A 16,623-nucleotide genomic window follows, 5' to 3' on the forward strand; every position below is an offset into this window, starting at 1 on the left:
CTTTGTTTGGCTTATCTTGACTGTGAGCGAGAGCTCCATTTTAATCAGTCTGTTATCACTCTGTAGGTCTGAGACCACTGAAATATTTTCCTTCCTAAAATGCTGGCAAGTCTGATTGGTACATGAAAGGAAATATATGCATTACTAGGCTCAGAGCCTAATAACACATGCTGTGAGGCTGGCTGTTTTTCTGATTATTTTTCTAGGTTGCTCTTGGTTTCTGCTTTCTAAGGAGGCAAATGTTCCAAGAACTGTCTGGCATGTTTAAATTCACAGTAAATCTGCAATAATAACTGATGTTCACATAATGCCTCTAATCAAAAGAGCCCTAAATATTCAACAATCAGCTAACATCACAGGCCCAATCCTGTAAGTTGCCGATTGCTTGTCAGCCCCTTGCAAGAGGAATACACCCATTTACAGGATACCTATTTGCAGGTAACCCTCAGCACTTATTAAGATTGGGTTGTATATGGACCCCGAAGTGCTACTGTAATATAAGTGTGAGATAAGAATAAGAAGAATCATTTAATTCAGTACCAAAGTGCATTCACCTATGGGCTGACTTTGAAGTTTATATATCAATATTATATAATTTTATGAACAAAGTGAAGAAAGCCATATCCCCAGGGGAAATTGTATGTAAGCAAAATGCAATTACCCAACAGGAATAAGCCAGGATACTTGGGCTAAATTATCCCTACTCTTTACCAGAAATGATACAGCATTTTTAATGACAGGAGATCAGGACCTTAGCTTTACATGTCCTCCATTAGCATGGTATCCTCCAACATTGGAGCACTGCTTCAGTATTGACTCAGGCCCAGATCCATAAAGGGACTTAGGTGCCTAAGATTTAGGCACCACTGTATTTCCCAAATCCTTGCTCAGCTGCCGCCTAACCTTTTTGATGCCTAAATTCTCATTGCAAAAGTCCCCTAGGTGCCTATGTTTCTGCCTCTGGGCATGAGCACTGCTGCCTCAGGCACAAGCCCATAGACCTTTATCATGCCTAAGCTCAAGCACAATCCTCAAACCAGGTTGTAACAGGGTGGCTTGCCCTATTGACTGGAAAACCTGAAAGGAATCAGCTGACTTCTGTATAAGAGGAGTCAGATTTAAGTGCTGAGAGGACTGGATGAAAGCTGGAGAAGAAAACTGATAAAAGCTGGAGAAAGGCTGGATGGAAAAGACTGCAGGGAGCCAGAAGGCACCTATAGGTCCTGGAGTCAGCAGGGAGACCTGGGAGATACCCTGAATAACTGAGGATGAGACTGGGAGACCCAGAAGGGAGGAAAGAGCCAGGTAGGCACTGGCCTAGGGAAAACTGCTATGTGAGTAGAGGGTTGTGGCCTAGCTGTGCATCATAGGGCCTGGGCTGGAACCCAGAGTTAGGGGTGAGCCTGGGATCCCCCACTGGCCCCATGGAGGGAGTTACAAGCCTTTCAGAAGGATAGTTGAGCTCAGCACGCAGCTTGCAGACAGAATTGAGGACTCTCTGAAGTAGAGCCCCAGAGAGGGCAGAAACTTTGTTCTGACATTTTGGACAATTGGGACCTGGAAGGGGTAGACTAAAGATGGTGACCCCACTGGAGGACCGAGTTACCTGACAGAGAAAACACCACAGTGCTGAAGCAACTGCCAAAAGGGGGCACTATCCTGGTGCGATGCCTGCCCACGAGAGGGCTCGTAGTGGTGACTAGACTAGCAGTGAGTTACACTGGTGAAGATAGATGTTGCCCCCACCTCCCACCTGCCGGGCAGGATCCCCACTTAGCTCCACACAAAATAGCTGGGGAAGGAGGGCACAGTGGCTTCCCTTATAACTTTTAGCCAGCGGTTAGGGAACTCACCTGGAATGTGGGAGCCCTCCAGTTTAATTCCCCCCTTTGCCTGATGAGAAGGGATTTAAACAGAGATTTCCCATCTCTCCTCCTCCTCCCAGCACCCAGCCGCTTGGTCTGGAGTTAGGCACGTGCTGCCTCTGTTCTTGCAAGAAACAGCTTAGGCACATGACTCCAGGAAAGACTCCATCTGTGGATCCCAAGCAGAGCTAGGTATCTTCCTCCAGCCTAGACTTGAGCCACTAACTCTGAGAGGGTGCTGGGGCTTAGAACCCATCCCTCTCCTTGTCATCTGGTATTGTCTCATTTAGGTAGCTCTCCACCTAGTGTGCTGTCTTTTATAGATCCCATTCTCGGGTGACTCTCTCTCCCCTTGCATTACAGAGGGAGCCTAGGTGTCTAACCCAACATTTGTGGCTTCCATTGGTTGGCTAGTTGCCTAGAAGTTAGGTGTTGAAATGTTCAGTGCAGTGCAATACTTTTGAATCAGCTGTATTTGAAAAATACACTTTGGTGCATTCCAAGCACAGATGAAATAAATTGCTGATTACATCTGATTCCTTCTTTATAAGTACAGTGCTACATGGAAATAGTGGTAAGATGATATGTTGGTGTTGTAAAAGGTCATCTGCAGAGTAGAGGGAGGGTGGGTGGTGGAATATACGTCTGCACCCACACTTTGAAGAACAACAGTTACAATACAGTAAGTAACCCTCCTTTCTTCTTCATGTGGATGCAGATGTGCATTCTCCTCAGGTCACTCACAAGCAGTTCTCTCAGGAGGTGGGAGTCAGAGTCCACTTAAACAATGACTGCAGAACTGCCTTCCCAAAGTTTGCGTCCAACCTAGATGCCATGGTGTATGCATAATGTTTGGCAAAAGTGCGTATGGAAGACCATGTAGCAGGCCTGCAGATGACCAGTATTGAAACATCACTAAGGCTATGTCTCACTACCGCGGTAAGTTGACCTACACTACGCAACTCCAGCTACGTGAATAATGTAGTTGGAGTCGGCATACCTTATGTCGAGTTACCATGGGGTCTACACTGCAGGGGGGTCGATGGGAGAAAATCTCCCGTTGACTTACCTTACTCTTCTCGTCAGGGGTAGAATACAGAGATCAACTGGACAGCAATCTGCAGTCAATTTGGTGGGTCTTTACTAGATCCGTTTAATCGACTGCCAGTGGATCAATCTCAGAGCATCGATCCCGTAGACCTGCCCTAAGAAATGCAATGGATATCGCTTGGGCTCTTGTGGAATGAGCCTATATTGACTGTGGGAATGTAGCCTGAGCTACTTCAAAAGCCATGATAATGCAGGAAATCATCTTTATGGAGAATGGTGGATCATTCATTCAATCCACACAGGAGACAAAATCCAAGGTAATGAACAAAATGGTTTAGTCCTTTCCAGATAGAACACCAAGCACTGCTTCACTTCTAACATACGGAGATCTCACTCATCTTGAGTGCAATTTACGGAAGAATATAGACTCCATCATTATTGCAGAAGGCTGTGTAAGGACCAAAACATTGTTACAGTCAGCTCTGGATGCAGCGCATGCTTCATCCAGACTTATGGCATACTGAAATGAAGTTGGTACCAGGCCCCCAGATGTAGATTGCACTGGAATTGTCATTGGTACTGAAGATAGCATCTGCACTGGCAGTCTCCTCAGTATCAAACTGGAAGCTGACTGAAACCCAGGGCCCTGCTCTGAGGTCGTGTAGATGATAGTGCTGACACTGATAAATCGGTCACTGGTGCTGAGGGTGCCAACAACACCGAAGGCAAGACCACCATAGTCAAATGCTCTTGAATGAGTGGTGAGTCAGGAACAGGCAAGCCCAGCAAGTCCACTGCTTCCTGGTACATTGGCAATGTGGACACTGTTGGTGCTGACATCACTGTCATCGGTACCAGACTCAAAGGACAACTTTGGAGCAGTACTGGAGTTGACGGTACAGAGTCGGTTGCCGACCTGGCTCTTTCCCACTTACTGGGAGACTCACGTGCCGGTCTGCATTCCTCCTAGATGGGGAGGAAGAAGTATCTTCAGATACTGGAGCAGCTTCAGGTTCGTTTTGTGCGTTCTCTTCTTTGGGGAACCAGAGAAAGGGGAATGATCCCTCTTCCTCCTGGGTGAATGAGTCCGGACATGGACCCCAAGTCCATACTGGCTCAGGAGCTCTCTGAAGGAACCTGAGGATCTGTGGCAGTCCCTGGAGCTGAAGTGGGCCTCAGGGCCTCCTCCATGAGGCGCTTCTTCAAACCAAGTCCCTTGCCACCTACAGTCTCTTCTTAAAGGACAAGCAAATAGAGCACCTTTCCTTAATGTGCTCTTCCCCAAGGCACAGTAAACATCAAGTGGGGGTCACTAGTAAATATAGCCACCCCACACAGTGCAGAATGTTTGAAACCCAGAGAAGGCATTACCCTGGACTAAACTCTAATACCTACATGATACTTAAGGTACTACTAAACTAACTATTTCCAGAAAAAAAACCACTGAAACACTGTGATAACAAATGTGAGGTGAACACCACACTGAATGCTCTGATTCAAGCTGCAGGCAGTGAGAAGAAACTGAAGTAGGTTAGGGAAGCACCAGCCTTATATAGCCACAGAGGGGCTTCTAGGGCCAGAGAGTGCAAGCACCACCCTGATGGGTATTGCTAAGCACAGTTCTCTGGCTTTGGTGTACTAGGCACGCATATACTTGGGTGAACTACGTATCTGCAACCACTCAAAGAAGAACTATTAGGTCTCCTAAACGTAAATGTAAAATATTTCTGTCCACAAAAAATGTGAAGACCTTCTGCTTTTGTCTTCTTGTCCATTCCAGAAGAAACTAGAATTTTAAAGGATAAAGTAAGTTCTCTACTGACAGAGCCCTCATTATGTTGCCCAGAATCAGTATGAGGCAGGAGGTGGTTGTCTAGGTCCCTCCTTAATTACGAGGCAAGTAAATCAAGAATGATACTGACTTAAACATCTATACTTGAAATTCACTCTTACTCATTCTTGTCAGAATCCTGGCAATCTGATGCTCTGATTTTATCAATTACACACAGGTTTAGCTTTAATTTTATGAATATGCCTAGTGTGTTCAGAAGGACTATCTGTTTGCAGGACCAGAGCCCAGGACTCTAGTGGGATATGGAAACTTAAGGCATATACTGAAGCTTATTTTTTCTTAGAAATAACCTAATTACTACTACTAATAATTGATTAATAATACTGCCTTCCATATGATCTTCCATCCCCAGATATGCCTATTCCACTTTCTGCCGCATCTGGGTTTCTTTTGCAGATCTCCCATCAAAATACTGATCCCCTGCTTAATTTTGCATTGCTCATCAGGTCTGATAAAATCACAAGCTAATGCCCCATGTTTGCACATTATTAAAGATAATGGCTACAGCTGGATTAAGACTTACTTACATTGCCAGTTTCCTGTTCTTTTTCAAAGTAGGTAATGAATGGACAAATTTAGGTCTTTAAATTTAGGCTTTAAATTTATCACTGTCCTTGAAAGAAATTCAAATGCTTTTATACATCTATACCTGTAATATATACTGTATAACTTTGCTATTTTCCCTTCTTTCTCTCCTTCATCTTAATTAACAGCTATTCCTTGGCACCAGTTCCACAGTTACTGTGAGCAGCCATTGGCAGAGTATGCCAATATCTACGCCTTCCCACTGGAGATTTTTTTTACCACATGCTTAAGCATGACCTTTGTCGAAAATGACAGAAACCCTGTGGGACCTCTTTCAGACCAATAACCATGGAGTCTAGAGAGGGTAAAATGTTATATTAAATTACATGATGCTCCCTTGAAGTATAGTCTGTCCTAATTCCACTCCCCAGACCCTTTCAAATGATTGTAACACTTCCCAGGTGCATACCTAAAAGTAAGTTTAATTTATGACCCGCGTTGCATTTTAAATGTTTAATTAAGTTAGTGGTTAGAACTGACTCATAAACCCATAAAAATGGAAAGTGGTAAAGTAATTATTCACTGCACCTGCCCTCCAAATAATTAGCACCATTCATTACCCACAATCAGCAGTAATGGTGCTAAAAGTTAGCTATCCAACCAGTTATAAAAATAAGGGCAGACCTTGCAAGCAAAGCTGGGAAAAAATCAACAAAAATCTTTTGCAAAAGAAGGACTTACATATTTCCTTTGCCATCATACACCCATCTGGTGCTGCCAATTCCTTCAAAATCTGAGGCCCAGTAATAAATACATGCATTAATGTGCAAGATAAACAGCAGGTATCCAGTTGTTCGAATGACTCTGTAAAGGACAACATATTGCACATCACAGCTGATATAATTCCTGGAAAACAGCTTGTTTTTATTTTCCCTTTAATATGGAACTCCCTGATTTTGATCAATAGCCATATTAATACCGGCTATTACTTGCCACAATACAGCACCTTGACCGGTATTTGCCAGCTGTTTTTCCACTATGCCATCTCCTGCCTCTGCCTTCCTCCAAAGGCCAAATGAATCACCTTCATAGAATAGTTGATGCAGGGTCATTCCTAAATTATGTTTCTCTTAGGACTTCATAAACCATTGGTTTAACTGGTTATAAATGTTTATAGAAAGGTGAAACTGTATTAATGGGATTGTAGGGTATGAATCAATGTGCTGTAGACTCTGTTGAAGACAGGCTCAGGGCTGGAGCAGTAGGTGTTTCAGGTCAGAAATTATGTGTATTGACAGCTGCACGAGGAAGCTTGCAAAATGCCCGTTCCTGCCAGTACTTTTGGTTCCTCAGTCTCTTGAGCACCTAATTCACCCAATTTTTTAAAAAGGAAAATATGGTGCCCTCATTGAGCATGCAACACAATTTTGATTTGAATATTGTCTTTTATATAAACTATATCCTAAGTCCTTCAGCAAAGAGGTTAATGTAGTTTAGTGGCTACCTCAGGAGCTGTCGTTTCTAATTCTAGCTCTCACACTCACTATGTGACCCTGGGCAAGTCTACTTACTTTCTCTGTGCCTCAATTTCTCTATCTGGAAAATGGGGATAATATTTATCCTACCTCTCTCACTGGAGACTTGTGAATCAATTAATGTTTGTGAAGCATCTGTATAGATGGCACCACGTAAGTGTTGAAGATTATTATACAATACACCTCATATCATTTATAAATATAGTTACAGAGTTAAAATAGTAAATCCTAAAGAGGAAAAAAAATTAAAAGGTATAGACAAGGTAAGAGAGAATAAATTTTAAGATGAGACTGGAAATGAGATGAGATATAGAGTCCATACAGAGAGCTGTAACAAGATTGCTTCGTCTGGTAGGCGCTGCATAGGAGAAGGCCCTTGTGCTAACAGAACAGAGAGGAATCTGGTGCTAAATGAGTGAAGAGGGTGGGGAAGAGGGAAAGACAAGGTCTGTGAAATTAGCTACAGCAATTTCTTAAAAGGTTTCAGGTAAGGAAGGTATTTTTGAACTGGATTCTGAAATGCAAGGGAGTCATGCACACTGATCAAGCACAGTGAATGGGCCTATGAATCTTAATTTCAAATGGCATCTAGATACCATGATAAGCACCTAAGAAATACTTAAGATTAAGCTAAAAACATAAGATGAAGTTCCAAGACATCAATCTCTGTTTTGCTTAGCAGATATTAGGTTGTAATACATAGATAATATTCTCCCTTCCTTTTGAATGTAACTTCTGTGCCTAAATCTCAGAAAATATTTGGTTTGTAATGCAAGAATCCCAAGTCTATCATTTAAATGTAATTGTCTGAAATATAACAAGGTGTCATGGAAGGGATTCTTGCTCCCACTGCAGCAGCATACAAGAACCATATAAGCCCCCGAGCTGTGTGAAGGAAATGTTTCCAGCTGCGGCCATTACATATGGCAACCTGTGCTGCTCTACAAGCCACCCTCCACAAGACTTGGTATAAGGCAAATGGCATTGCATGATTGGGGGTGAGGGGGCGGGGCTGATTAAGTTGGGAGCAGCATTATGGGCATTCTTAGCCACAGTGCAGCCCATAGGGTTGTGCTGTTATTTAGGAGCTGTTTTGCTTCCTAGAGCAGCCTGTAATAAAGAAGGCACAACAGTCATGTAAAGTCACCCATGCTTTCACTCTCCAAGGTCTATGCTGCATTGATTCTCACCCCATGTTCAGCTAAGACAGTGATTGGGGGAAGATTCTGTACATAGCAAAGGCAAGGTGAAAGCAGTGCACAAAGAAAAACATTCAAACAACCTTGGCATCATGACTGCTGCTATGTGCTAGAAAACTACCACACAGAATCTCACTTCAGCCATAAGCAAAAGAAGTCTCCATTAATGATCCCATTAAATAAACCCTTTATGGGTCTTCAGATTCTGTCTGGTGTGGTGACATGTGCCCCATAACCTGTAAACACTTATGAATGAGAGTAACTTTACTCACATATGTAATCAAACGGAACGGAATGGGATTACTCGTGTGAATAAAATTACCCATGTACATTAGTGTTTGTAGGGTCAGGGCCTATAATGAAGAGAGACAGTTAAAAAATAACCGAGAGGAGTTGTTTGGGGTTTATCATATTCAACACTGTGCTTGACTGACAACCTGGGAGACAGAATGCAACCCCCACAACCAAAAAGGCTTTGTCTGGACTGGTGGGAAAAAGGGCAATGGCTCCTTTAAGGGTCCCCCAACCCTTGGGGTTGGGAGTTGGGGTGACCAGTAGTGGAGAAAAGGCATCATCTGAACCAGTGGATGGGCTGGTGGGACTCAAGTAAGCCATTAACCCCAGCACACCAGAGGGAGGATACCCTGTCCTTCAAGCCTGAACCCCCTTTTATGCCTGGACTAACAGCTCTTCTCTCCCCTTTTTGGTCTGTTGTAGGCATTGCATTAGTTGCTTTTATTTGGGACTGGGAAAATTCATGCCTGGCATCTTGTCTTCCTTCCCGCATGTTCAGGACAATGACTGAAATTCTGTGCCAACCTTTGCATACTGTAAGTCTGCCGCTCACGTACCTGTAGATGTATGCTTTATCCAGGATAGCTTCCAACCGGTCGTTGAACTCAAAGAAGGCCATATGCTAGATGGAAACCAAATAAAAGCAATCGAACCATGGTCCTTATAACATATACTTTTCTAATGGGACTGACATTGGTTCACATACATATTTTGAAAATAATGTATTTTTCACTTGTCTGACATTCCTTAAACATCTAGTTTAAAGGTGAACTGGAAAGCTAAGATGAAAATTGAGCTCAGCATAGATTTTGGTGTTCTTTGTCCCTATTAGCTATGTTATGGATGATGTCTTGTCATTAGGGGAGTCATTTCAGTAAAATATGGAGCAGGGCAAAGTTATGTCAGCATATAGAACATTACAGGATATAATCACATATAAAGTTGGTGGAGGCAAAAAGTGGAGCATACAGACCTATGAAAAGTCTGGGGGTGGGGGCAAACCAATGTATGGGAGGGGCAACTGCCCCCTTTGTCCCATAGCAAATGACATGCCTGCTTGCCATTTAGTGTGATGACTGATGATGTTGATGAATGACTTTTTCCTCGGTTAAAAATGTACTTGCTTGGGCTGAACATAATTTTGCCAAAGTAAAATCCTTTCCCCTCTTCTTGAAATCCCTGTCACTTCCTAGTTAGTTGAGGGTATCGCAGACTGTAACATCACTTGAGGTCTCATGATGAATTTTTAAAGGTTAGTTAATCTACTCCTGTGTTGAATTCTCCCACCTTAACTATTTTTACTTTAGTTTTGCTGTACGCCTTTAACATTAACAGGTACTTTTTGCTGTTTTTGTTTTCTGTCTAGCACAAATTGTCTTGCCTGATATTATATAGCGTTTTGCTTTACATTCTTCCTTACCATTTTGGTTCCGTGTTGCCAGTCAGGACATTAAAAAATCAATCAGACCAATGACACCCCTTTTCACCAGCCCAAATTTCTTAGTCAGTATAGGGCTACTAAATATGATAAGGGAAGCTATTTCTTTAGGTAAATCTTTAGCATAAGTTTGCATATCAAATAGACTTCCAGAAAGGGTTTTGCCAGTATAATAGATGCCATTCCCATTGTGCAGTGCTTAGATAATGTGATAAGTGCTTTGTACATGCAGGGGCGGCTCTAGACACCAGCGCGCCAAGCAGGCGCTTGGGGCGGCCGTTTCCCGGGGGGGCGGCATTTGGCTCCGGTGGAGCTCCCGCCGGCATGCCTGCGGCAGGTCCACCGGAGCCCGGGACGAGCGGACCTGCCGCAGGCATGACTGCGGCGGGTCCCGTCTTCCCGCGGCTCCGGTTGAGCTCCCGCAGGCATGACTGCGGCAGGTCGCCGCCCCGGGCTCCGGTGGACCTGCCGCAGGCATGCCGGCAGGAGCTCAACCGGAGCCGCGGGAAGAGGGGACCCGCCGCGGGACCGGGGAAGGGCGGCGCAGCGCTCCGCGCTGCTTGGGGCAGCCCAATTTCTAGAGCCGCCCCTGTGTACATGTAACAAAGAGAGAGATTTTGACACTGATTTATTCAGCAGGGAGTTTTTCAAGAGCAGGAATAGTAAAATGCCATGGCCAAAGGGTGGCATTTAGCCACTAGCCTGAGTTGGGGTGGGAGGTGGGTGGGTATGTGGAGTACCACAAACCTATTGGCAGCTCTGAAAAAAAAAAAGGGCTGATGCAAGGTGATGTAGAGATGGGGCAGAGTTACAATCTGTCTCTTTCCCAGCCCATCCATGCTGGATGTTGTACATTTCTTGCACTTGAGAAGAAAAATATGCTTATATTTATTAAATAGGTAGTGTAAGATATATGTTGTCCTTAACCATCCACTCCTTTGCTTTTAAGTGGTTGAATTTTGTAAGTAATGTGATAGATAAGCAGTAAGTACATTATTCTCATTTAGCAATCTTAACTGTTTTTTTAAATGTTTTTTTGGCAAATTAAATAGGGTATTTAAAACAATTTCAATTTAAACTAGTAGAAACAAACTAATCTAGATCACAGAAATACTGTTTACAAGTCAGAAAGTAAATGTAAGTAAAATCAGCTGAAAAATAACCAGAACAATTATCCTATTATTAAAACAACATATTTTTCTTATTTATTTGGTGGTAGTTTGATTCTGTAGCTTAGATTCTTAGAAAGAGGAAGCATTCACAAAATCAGAAACTAAAGACTCCCAAATATGCATACTAAATCTTCAATAGGGTTTTAACTTTTCATATTTTCCAGTGGATGAGCAGTCATAATAAATTCTCTGGTCTTACCTTTAACAACTTGTTTGCTCTAAACACTGGGTTAAACCCAAAGATGAAGTATAAAACATCAACTGGTATTACTGATGCCAGATCAAGCTGTTGAAGAGCACAGTTCAATTAAGACTTGACAATGACTATAACTTGTTTACATTCTGTAGTGAACATGGCTAGATTTAATAATCATTGCACATGAAAGTTGAACAGTCAACATACAGTGTCCATCTATCTCTGAGAAACTGACAAGCAATTTAGGAAAACACCAGGAGCTTTCTTGCGCCCTTACTTATGCTCCACGCATCTCAGATTTTCATATAGTTACTGAGGATTATTAACAATGTCTTGGATATTTAACATTGCTCTTAATAATTAAATGATGTGGGCTCAGTTATGGTGCCGATGAACTTGAAAGATGCTGAGGGCTTAGGAGAGGGGGTGATGGCTCACCTCACAATCATTTCTGAGAAGTATTATGATTTTCAAAACCATAATACCTCCAGGGACCTGTGGGGAGCACGAGGAAGGGCACTCCCTGCTATAATTATACAACAGGTGTAGGCAACACTTCCTCCAAGGCAACCATTCTCTTCTATCCCATTCAGGATCTTTTATTGCCCAAATTATCATAGTTTCAGCGTGCCTTCCAGCAGTACATTAAGTGTATTTTTCACATGTGGTTCCCTCTTTCTTCCTGATTCTTTCCAAGTGGAAACTCTGCTTTGGGGAGAGAAAGGAAGCTGTACCAACCAGCAGGGGGGTCAGGGGTCTCAAACTCAATTTATCTTAGGGCCAGTGCCAGTTCTCAAATCCTCCTAGCGGGCCAATGTCAGTCATGCCGCCCAGAACCCACCCCCAAAAAACTCCACCCCCCACCTGCATAAGGCTCTGGGACGGAGTTTGGGTGGGGGAGGAGGTCTGAAGTAGGGGATTGGGATGCAGGATCTGGGAGGGAGTTTGGGTGCAGAAGGAGTGAGAGTTTGGGCTCTGGGAGGGAGTTTGGGTGGGGGAGGGGGTCTGGGGTGCAGCTCTGGGATGGTGTTTTGGGGCTGGGGTGTGTTTGGGAAGGGGGTACAGGCTCTGGGAGGGAGTTTAGGGGCTGGGGGTGTGTGGGGATGGGGCACAGGCTCTGGGAGGGAGCTTGGGAGCGGGAGGGGGTGTGGGGACCAGGTGCAGGCTCTGGGATGGGGTTGGGGGTGCGGCGTTTACCTGGGGCTTCAAGGCAGGGCGGGTCGGGGGGCCTCCATGCACTTCTGCCCCCAAGCACCACCCCCGCAGCATCCCATTGGCCACAGGGGTTCTTGGGGTGAGAGCAGTGTATGGAGGCACAGCCCTGCGCTGCTGGGGCCCCTGAGGGGGGAGCACCTGGGGACGGCAGGTGGGGCCAAGGGAGAGACCCGGCCCCAAAACTGCTGGAGCCCTGTGGGCCACACTGGGCGGATTGCAGGCCGCAGATGGCCCATGGGCTGGGAGTTTGAGACCCCTGGACCAGGTGCTGTGTCTTAAAAGGAGCCGCTCCTGGAAGTGGCTTCTGGCTCAGACCCTACTCTGCTGCTGCTGTGGTGAGGGAGAAAAAGGGGCTCATGGAGATCAGAACCCTGCCTTCAACCTCCCCAAAAATGCTTCCACCCTGAGAAATGCCGTTAGCCACTAGCTATTGACTCCATACTTTTCTTCCCACTGCTGAGAGATAGATTGTACCTGACTCCTGAAAAAAAAGTACTGATTGGGGAAGGAGCATCCCCTGGCCACTGTCTCTCCTCTAATGCACCCACAGAAGGAAAGGCAAAATGTAGCCACATACATTTTAATATGCAGTGACAATTAGTTAGTATTTAATTGAATGATAAATTCCAAAATGTAGTGTAACCCAGGCCTGGGAGCTGAAGAGAACCATCAACTCCCACTAACTTTAGTAAAAATCAAGGATCAAACCTAAGACACAGGCCCTATATACCCACTCCATCAGTTTGCTTTCAGGTTGAATCCCTTCCCTGCTCCATTGTCTGTATTCGGTCTGTTTGGGCTCTGATCCTGCAAAGACTTCTGCATCGCTTAACTTGAGGCATTCAAGCCCTGCCATTGGAATTATGAGACTTCTTGTGTGCTTAAAGTGGAGCATGTACAAAAGTGTTTGCAGGAGCAGGGCCGTAGGTTGTAATTTCAGAGGTGTCTTTTCAGTCTTGCTGAGAAAATTACATTTCAGAATAAAATGAAATAACTGTCCTAAAATAAAATGGGTCCTTGATTTTATCTAAGGCACTGAGCTTTAAAAGTTAGAAGGAGTTTTAGATTTACTTGCATGGAGCCAAAGTGATATCTACTATTTATGATCATGTGTTACTATCAAAAGTATGTACCAGTGTTTCTTAATTAAAGTTACCATTTGATTTTAAGCTGGGCACAGGCTTCTTTCTTTAACAAATCTCTACTGAGCCATTGTTTTGGAATCTAATGCATTCACAGAGTTATCTTCCATTGCAGTCAATGGGAGTCACACAGCCAAAGGCAATATTTTATTAATGATAAACAATATTTATGAGCATGGCATTTGATTTAATTGGTGAGAAGCTAGAATGGCAGTCAGTCAGTGACCCTTAGTATTATTCCTTGGTCTACAAGGAATATTGGAGCATGGAAAGCTTTGTGGAACTCCAAGGCTAAAATTTAAAGCATTGAAGCAACTCTAAAGTAGCACGCAACCTACTCACCCGAAACCTCAGAGATTTCTGGTAGTGTTTCTTCATTTCTACTTTGTCTGACTAAAATTATAAAGAAAGGGGGGAAAAGCATAGTTAAGAAAAATCTGCCAAAGCCCTGTTCCTGAGAATGTTCAGGCCAGGGTTTGACCCTGCACCCATTACAGTCAGTGGCAAAGTTCAGGGCATGTGCAGGGACTAGTTATGAGTATCTCTGAGAGGGATCAGGTCTTTGAAAGCTAAATAAATGCACCATCATTAGCATTAGAACAATCAACACTGAATTCATTAATAATGATTAGACATTTATTTTCAAATTGCTCACCATGGGAACTGATGGTAATACCTTATTAGGAAAGGCTAATCAGAAGTCTCTAAAGGACTGTATTTATTATTATACTTACTGTATTTATATCAGAGGTGTTTTTTAAAATAACTTTAAAATCATAAGGGTTTTTTCCATACCAAGGCAGACCTATTTTCTATCTTTCCTTATTATCACTTTACACCTTTAAGAGAAATACAGGAGTTCAGACTAGATGATCATAATGATCCCTTCTGGTTTTAAAATCCATGAATTGTACAAACAGCTTCAAGTAAAAGAAAAGTGGTCTTCATTATGCTACACTTTTAACTTTATTCACAAAACTCAAGTTTACTGGGATTTAAGAAGGGTTGTCAATGACTAACTTGGCATGGAAAAGTATATTTCTTTGCACTACAGTTAATATAGACACACATTATGTCTATTTGAGACCTGAGAGTAGAATTTAAGTAATAGCCTATAGCACAGAAGGTGCAGTGTAATATACAAAAACACTGAGTTAAAGCTGGTTCCAAGTTACAGGTGGAAACACCAGTCTGAGGGTATGTCTACATTGCAAATGGAAGTGTGGTTGCAACTCGTATGGGCATACACAAGTTGGTTTAATCTAGTGTGGCTAAAAATAACAGTGATGATGAGACAGCGGGGGTTGTACAAACCAATATACACCCCTCGCTAAGTACTCATGTTCCTATGTCTATGCCATTGTGTCTTTTCTGCTATTTTTAGCTGCACTAGCTAGATTAAAACTAGCTTGTGGATGCCTATCCAAGCTGCAATTACATTTCCAATTGCAATGTAGACATACCCTTGGTTCTGAATTTTCTTGTTGCTGTGCACTTGTGATATCTGATGTCATCTAAACTCATTTTTGCATGTTAATTTCATTTGTTTATTAAACTTGCTACTGAAACAAAGTAATCATGCAGGGGGGAGAAGGACCCAACCAAAATCTCAGATCCCAATGCCTCTAAAAAAGGGAAAAGTCCACATTTGAATCTGAAATTTGCAGGCAGGTCCCATGTTTACTGGAAGGTGATGCTCCAAGACTGGGATTGGGAACATGTGCAGGAAAATCAGCAGTAACTCTTCAGTAGATTCAAAATTTCTAGAGAGGCAGAGCACAGCAAAGTTTGCTTGTGTTCCGTTCGCTTTCAGATATGGTGGCTTAGAGACACCCCTGCTGCCATAAGATGGTGCAAACTACATCTTTTCATGCCAGCGAGCATCACTGCACTCCACAGGGGATTTTGTGTGTGTGTGTGTGTGTGTGTGTGTGTGTGAGAGAGAGAGAAATTGAAGGCAGCATTTCCTACCTTTAAGTGGAGACCTGAAGGCAGCATTTCCTACCTTTAAGTGTTGCCAGGGTCTCCACAGGAGTCCCACTAGTGGAGGATCAGAGAATGTGCTGAGTCAGTGCATCCCCTAGATGTCTTGGCAGCACTGATATTTTTTGGGTGTGTTAGTCACTTGTGAGCCTACTCACTGGCAGAGAGGTGGCAGGTGACTTGTTCCACTGCAAACCCTTTCTCTCTCTGGCAATTTTTCCACCACTGAGAGCCCTACATTCTGCCCTCATAGAACCTCTGGGGAATCTGGCTTGCTGAATTTCAGCTGTGTCAGGAAGTGAGTGAGTGTGATGGAATCAGTCAGTATTATACTGTTGTACTGAAAATTACCTTAGGCTGAAATGACACTGAGGGAGAGCCCAGGTAGAATAATGCAACCTGAGCATAGTAGGCCAAATGGTTAGTTTACTCAGAAGCTGACTGGGTCATTGCCTTGCATCAACTTTGCAAGACATTCTTTGCCAGCCTTAGCTCAGCAGAGGCTTTATGGATCTCTCCTCAGTGAATTTTCTAGCTCCTCTCAAATAAATTGCCATATCCCAGTCCTTCCTAAGCCACTCTGTTCATGCAACTCTAGATGAAGTGTGTTTGCCAATATCAGTGCCCTCTCTACTTACTATCAGATGCTTAAAAACAACGAGTTGGCCTGTGGCACCTTAAAGACTAACAGATTTTTGGGCATAAACGTTCATGGGTAAAAAACCCACTTCTTCAGATGCATGTTTTTGATAGCTAAGTAGTCTCTACTTGTTTCCTTCTTTTCATCATTGACTTCAGATTTTTTGAGACTTGCTGCCTTTTGATGTCAGTAAAGAGGCTGGAAATTGAATAGTAAATCTTTTACCAAAGGATATTGTAAGGAAAAAGTTTGTCATGTTAAAAGGTGGTCAAAGCTTTTATTTAGGTGACCTCTGTATATGCTTTTGCCATGTTCCCCATATGTAATTGAAGCGTAGAAAATTGGGCTAGTAGAAAAGCCTCCGTTTTCATCTGCAACGTCTGTACTATATGAGTGACTCTGTGGAGAGTTGCAAATTTCACACACATTTCTTTGGCTATATTTCCATGTGGTCTCAGCTGCCAGGGAAGCTGCATCGAGTTGCTCTTTTCCAGCTGCGTAATTTGGGTGAGTAAGA

The 16,623-nt window shown here is 43.4% G+C and overlaps 1 protein-coding gene across 1 annotated transcript in view; it reads right to left on the reverse strand.

The window, feature by feature from the left end:
- The window catches only part of CNGB3 (cyclic nucleotide gated channel subunit beta 3), a 99,939-nt gene that overhangs the window by 26,431 nt on the left and 56,885 nt on the right, over positions 1-16,623 (reverse strand). The window contains exons 7-10 of the mRNA XM_039525156.1: positions 13,826-13,876; positions 11,130-11,216; positions 8,878-8,942; positions 6,034-6,156 (exon numbers count right to left, since the gene is read on the reverse strand). Coding sequence (XP_039381090.1) covers positions 6,034-6,156; positions 8,878-8,942; positions 11,130-11,216; positions 13,826-13,876 — 326 coding nt within the window. The remainder of the gene's footprint in view (positions 1-6,033; positions 6,157-8,877; positions 8,943-11,129; positions 11,217-13,825; positions 13,877-16,623) is intronic.

This window comes from Mauremys reevesii, linkage group 2 (assembly GCF_016161935.1).
Source record: "Mauremys reevesii isolate NIE-2019 linkage group 2, ASM1616193v1, whole genome shotgun sequence".
Lineage (NCBI taxonomy): Eukaryota > Metazoa > Chordata > Testudines > Geoemydidae > Mauremys > Mauremys reevesii.